Here is a 6,000-nt window from a genome sequence, read left to right as displayed (position 1 = left end):
AGAGTTCATTACAATTACAAACAGTTTGACATATAAAGACTTCGTCATTAATGTGGATATGTCCCTATTATCCACAGCAGGGCTTTCATCACTTAAAAGTTTAGACATCTAATTTAACTTTTGATGCTTGGCTATAAATAAGATAGATAAAATTATTGGATATAATGCTTACCGTTCACCCTGGTGCATCATAGTTGTAATGCAGTAATAATTTGTGACATGAACAAAAAATTAATCAAATGACTGAACTCATTTATTTTATTTAATCAACCATAAAATATACAGGAATCTCTTGTTCTGAGTAGGGGGAAAGAAGCCAGTAACCATTCACTGCACCAGCCAGTCTCCATTTTTCACAAAATAAATGGACAGGAAAGCAAACGCTGTTACCTGCTGATCCCCACTCAGCCAGGAAGCTGTCTGAAACAGATTTCCAGTTGCAATCATTCAAAAATCAAAGCTTGAAATTCAGACAAACAGGTTTTTTGACAGGCCATCACAGAAGGATCGAGTGGTTTCATTTGCCAAATCAAAACGAGCATAGCTGCCCGAAAATGTAATGTTAATAAGAGGCAGAAAAAATATAATATATATTTATATTCATATATCAACATACAAAGAGATCAAATGCTGTTCTACCATTGGTTTACACAGTGTTCCTCATCCTGGAGCAAAGCATGCAGAGAGCCTCTGTTCGTTTTCAGTGCTTTTCACAGACGTAGTGTTGAACTTCTTGTGCATCATAGATTTGTTCTTCCAAGCAGCCCCTTCCTTCCATACAGTAATTTATGAAGGCACAAAACGATGATGAAATCATGAAAAGTAAAAATAAATACCATAGATAAAAAGAATAATTTATCCTAAAACTGGAGATGGAGACAGTTAGCAGTTATCTTCTCTCAGGCTTGTGGCCAAACGTGTTACAATGCTTATGTTCGTGTCCTCAATTTGCAGTTTTGAAACAATTGAAACGCTGTGATTTCAACCCCCCCCCCCCCCAAAGGGACAGAGAACTTGACTGGTATTAAAAATTCATTTTAAAAATAAATATTTTTTTTTCTCCAAGATGTAAATGATCGATTCAGAAGTGCACACTAACTTTAACCGTTGAAAGCATCACAATTAGTCCAGGGACAGTTTCAAATCCTCATTATCATAAAGTGGTTGAAAGAAAAGAGCTTAATCCCAAATCACAAGGTACACAAAGACAGTGTCAAACTGCCAGTGCAAACATTGTTCCCAGGCTGCTGATTCTTGTCTTGTTATTGCCATTTCGGGAGATCCGCCCACCTATCCGTTCCATTGTGTGGGTAAAGCAGAGTACTCTGAGGTATCTGCTCAAGGGCATGATGTGCTGGCAGAGATTAAGTGGGCCAGCCTGCTGCGCCTCATGTATACGTGTATATGTGCATGTGTGTGGGTGTGTTGTATGTAGAGACCCTTAAGGCTCTGCGGAGTGGCCCGCCGCTAGGTAATTAAGACAAGTTGTGCCCTTCTCTCCTCTTCGTTAGTAGGTCTCTGAGTCAGAGTCGTTTAGCTCATCATCCTTGTAGAAGCCATCGTGGCAGCCAATGCTGTTGAAGCTGCAATAAGAGCTGTGTTCGGAGCGGAGCATGGGCAGACTGTCGAAGGTGATGCTCTTAGTGGGGCTGGTGTAGTGGTTGATGGCACTGAATGTGAGACTGGGCACTCCACCTCCGCTGGGAGACACTGGCATCATGGTGGCCAGGATCAGTGCAAGGCAATCTGCCACGTCTTTATTAGGAGCACAGGCCAGGGCAGGAGTGTAGCCTTGCAGAAGAATGAGAGAAGTGAAGACGTTTGAGAATGGTAAAACTGCCACATGAGAATTAAAGATGCACCAATAGGAGAAATTCTGGTAGGAGGCTTCTCTAAATATTTAATTAACACATAGGGTGACGTTTCACCCAAGTGTACTATTTAAGTGTGTAAATTGTAATTTTGTGTTCATTAATGCTATAACAAGTCTAAGTTGTAACTTATGCATGGCTGGTGCAACCGGCCACAGAACATGATGTACAATGTGAAATAATTTGAAACTTACACAAATAATAATGAAAAAAAAAAAAAAGACATCATTAGCTTAACAACTATAACTCACAAAAAAAAAAACAAAGCTAAACAAAGCTAATCTATTTCAACAGAACGCAACAGTTCCATTCCCAACAATCCCATAAATTTTTTCCACAGACGAATTGATTTTTAAAGACAACTTGTAAACCTAAAAAAACAAACAAAAAAAACAGACCTACCGTGAGGTCCGAGGTTATTACTTTTTCATATAAAAATAGTGTTTAATAGCGGAATTCATAGTAAACAACTACACTACCCATGGTCAGAGAAAATTTAGCAAAGACGGACCACTGGTATTAAAATGAATGGGAGAAATTGGAACACCCAATGGCTAACAGATATAACAAAGGAAGTCCCGCCTTACAGGTAAAAGAGCCAATCACCTTTTAGATAGTCAATCATCTTGAGAACACACATGTGCATTAGCTGAACCAGCCCAAAAAAAGTTTTAAAGAAGTTAAAGCAGCACAATTTATGATACTATTGTTGTCAGATTTTACTACAGATTTCAAATATGTTCTCAGATCATAATCTTGATCAACCGTTTTGAAGATTTTGGTCTCTCCCCACTCAAGTAGTAGGAGCTGTACTTTTTTGCTGCTTGTTTACATAGAAAACTGATGTCCAGCCTGTCCGAGTGCGTTACAAAGATGTCCGCAGAGTGGACTGACTTGCCTTGAAAGCTACTTTGCCATGGTCTAGCAGAGAAAGATCCACCAATCAGAGAAATGTGATCAAAAAAACCCGTCAAACAAGTCCAGTAGCGAGCACACACTTCCGTGACATACTGTGAATGAAGTCGGTCTCCCTACACCCTCAAACTACTTATCTATTTTATACATATTGGAATTTTTTGCAATATAAGTAAAATATATTGTTTCGATACTTCGAATCATCAACCTAAAATCAACAGTTTTATATATTCCCATTGTTTTTTAATCCACATATGCATCATGTGATTGTAGTCCGTGCCCTCATGAAAGACGGCAAGTAAACAGTCTGGCACCTTTATCTTTTGGTTCGATTTTCAAATACTTCTTGCTTCAAATCAAAGTTTGTAATGTTGTGATTCCCTTGACGGTTGCTTTGGTTCATGGCTTAAACCTCTTATGAAGGATTTTATGAAAAGCCTAAAAAATTAATGGGGTAAAAATACTTCAGGAAGCCAGACGGCTGAAAAAGTGGGCGGGTACTGTTGTGCTCTATATGGTCACCAATATATCATGCTTAGAAGTAACGTAGTTTTTAAAGATACACTAATAACTGTAATCATGACATTCTTAAGGTTAGTAATAATCCACATTTACCATTTTCATCCACAGCTAGCACACTAGCACCCTTAGCTAGTAGTTCTTGGACGACCACAGTCAAGCCATTCCTGGCTGCCACATGCAGGGGCCTGGAAAAGGGAACTTAACATTAAGCTTTATGTTTTTTTTAATATAACTGTATATGTAATAAAATATTGTGTGTTGACTGTACGTTTGTAAAGCTGCATTGGTGGAGTTGATGAGGTTTCTGTCAGTGATCTTCTCCAGGATCAGCAAGGCACTGGTTTCATGGCCCTACAGAGATCAAATAAAAACCAATGCATAACTAATTATGGGCAGTAGACATCCTCAGAGCAGTACTACATATCGTGCTTTTACAATAATGACAAAATAACCAGTGAGAAACAAATGGAATAGTCACTCTGCACAATGGAACCCACAGAGAAGGTAAATTAAAAAGTGAGAAAACAGCGAAATTAATCACACTCAGTGGGTTGAGCACAATGCAGCAGAATGCAAAAACAACTTCCGATGAAGACATAAGACATGCAAGAGAGTGTTTCTTACCTTACTGCAGGCCAGATGCAGCGAAGTGTTTTTGTTGGCATCTTGCAGTGTGAGGTCTGCTTTTGCACTGCTCACCAACACCTCTGCCAAATCCACACAGACATCATGACACATCAAAACCAACCACAAACTCTAACTATAAACATAAAAAACTCTTTCAGGTTTAAGTTTTTAACTCCTACCGACTGCATTGGTCTGGCCATTCTCAGCTGCCATCATGAGTGGAGTTTTGCCTCCAGCATCTACACAGTTCACCTGGGCATTTTGACCCAGCAAGAGTTGCAGACACTCCACATGATCTGTGAATGCTGCAGCATGAAGAGGAGTCCTAATACAGAGAGAGAAAAAATTTCCCTAATTATAGTATAAATGCAATTTATTTGTGAAACAGTTATGTCAACGTAGGTTATTTCAACCCTATGGCGTTACCTGTTTTTGGAATCATTTGAATTGACGATGGCAGGACCAAGCGTGTCTATCAACATCTCAGCTGCTCCTTCATTGTCATTTATACTGAAGGTTATAAAAATAAAGAAGATTAATAATCTTGTGCTTCTTAAACACAAACAAACAAACATACCAAATCCACTTACACAGCACAGTGAAGGGGGCTAAAGGTGTTCCCTTCAGTCTTATGGAATAACTCCTGCTCCAGCAACACTTCAACACAGGTGTCATGACCTTAAGATAAATGGAGAAAATCTGATTTAATTACAGTTTAGCAAACAAGCTTCTGACTCCTGCATAAACATTCCCTCAAAGACATTTTGTGATTGTGCTGGTTGGTATTTGACCTTTAACGCCCAGTCGTAACAAATCAATATTTTAGACATTTTTGAACACACACAAAAATGTTACAACTCAAAAATGCATTTCTTTGAACCCCTTCACACAAAGTCTGAAAATACGTATTGTAATGACATGCATTTTATTTGAGGACAGCTTTTTTTTTTACATTTTCTTTTTCTGATTTTTTCATTTTGTTGAGTTTTGGATTAAAGCAAGTGAAATTTATACTCTCACAGAACAAAATTAATGAATACAGCTTGCGGGAATTTGGCATCAGACTCTGTGAACAGTTTTGGTGCAAAAATATTTGACAATTGTGCCATTTAGTGGCATTAGACTTGGTATGAACAGGCCTTTAGACGAAAAGGGTAGAATCTGCGATTGTGGTTGTGAGTGTGTTTATTCACCGTTGTAACAGGCCCAGTGAAGGGGAGTGTAGCCCTGGTGATCAGTGATGACAGGAATGTTCTCTACTGACTGGGCAGCATGCAGAAGGCCCCCTAGCACCCCAACGTGGCCACAGGCGGCCGCAAGGTGCACTGGAGAGCGCCCCCTACAGTCCCGTACCATGAAACTGGCACTGTGCTGCAACAGAGCCTCCACACATTCCTCATGGCCTGTCACCGCCTGGACAAAACAGCACAACCATACATTCAACTCATGATCCAACAGTAAGATATTCCCCAAAGGAAGAGATAAGATGTATTACCATAGAAGTGTTTATACTGAAAGATTTTAAATACTTCTGAGTAGAAATATTGGAAGTGCCAAAGAATATCAGATGTCAACGGTTGTGATTTACCCCTCTGTGTAGAGCAGTGCGTCCCCACTTATCTTTGGCATCTGTGTTGGCTCCTTTATTAATCAAGGAGTAAACACAATCTGTGTGTCCGCCCAGCACAGACAGCATCAGAGGAGTCCTAAGGTTCACAGATATGAGTAAGACTCTACAATCTCCACAGGTGTAGCCTTAATTCCTTATATGAGGAGAGCTTTGTTTAGTCATTTACTTACTGGCCAATTCCGTCCTGGATGTCCACTGCACTCTGAAGGTCAGCATTTCCAATGAGCAAACGTAAACACTCAGAGTGACCATTTGTGGCTACAAGGCAAGAGAATACACACAGACGCGAGTCATGAGTGATTACAAGCGATAGACCAATATGTATAAGTGGATATCTGGCAATTTTGGAGTTTATCGTCATTGGTCAATAACTGAGTAAATATTGTATAAATAGTTCAATTATAGCATATACATACATCATAACTGCTATCTTTA

The 6,000-nt window shown here is 39.4% G+C and overlaps 1 protein-coding gene across 1 annotated transcript in view; it reads right to left on the bottom strand.

Moving 5' to 3' along the window:
* Positions 1–244: 244 nt before the first annotated feature.
* LOC127454183 (serine/threonine-protein phosphatase 6 regulatory ankyrin repeat subunit A) overlaps positions 245–6,000 on the bottom strand; it is a 29,531-nt gene continuing 23,775 nt past the window's right edge. The window contains exons 19-28 of the mRNA XM_051721199.1: positions 5,736–5,823; positions 5,524–5,641; positions 5,129–5,348; positions 4,526–4,613; positions 4,362–4,445; positions 4,115–4,260; positions 3,933–4,015; positions 3,577–3,659; positions 3,402–3,493; positions 245–1,791 (exon numbers count right to left, since the gene is read on the bottom strand). Of these exons, the coding sequence (XP_051577159.1) occupies positions 1,508–1,791; positions 3,402–3,493; positions 3,577–3,659; positions 3,933–4,015; positions 4,115–4,260; positions 4,362–4,445; positions 4,526–4,613; positions 5,129–5,348; positions 5,524–5,641; positions 5,736–5,823 (1,286 nt within the window). The 3' untranslated portion in view covers positions 245–1,507. The remainder of the gene's footprint in view (positions 1,792–3,401; positions 3,494–3,576; positions 3,660–3,932; positions 4,016–4,114; positions 4,261–4,361; positions 4,446–4,525; positions 4,614–5,128; positions 5,349–5,523; positions 5,642–5,735; positions 5,824–6,000) is intronic.

This window comes from Myxocyprinus asiaticus, chromosome 16 (assembly GCF_019703515.2).
Source record: "Myxocyprinus asiaticus isolate MX2 ecotype Aquarium Trade chromosome 16, UBuf_Myxa_2, whole genome shotgun sequence".
Taxonomy (NCBI): domain Eukaryota; kingdom Metazoa; phylum Chordata; class Actinopteri; order Cypriniformes; family Catostomidae; genus Myxocyprinus; species Myxocyprinus asiaticus.
This window is presented reverse-complemented; position numbering and strand designations above follow the sequence as displayed.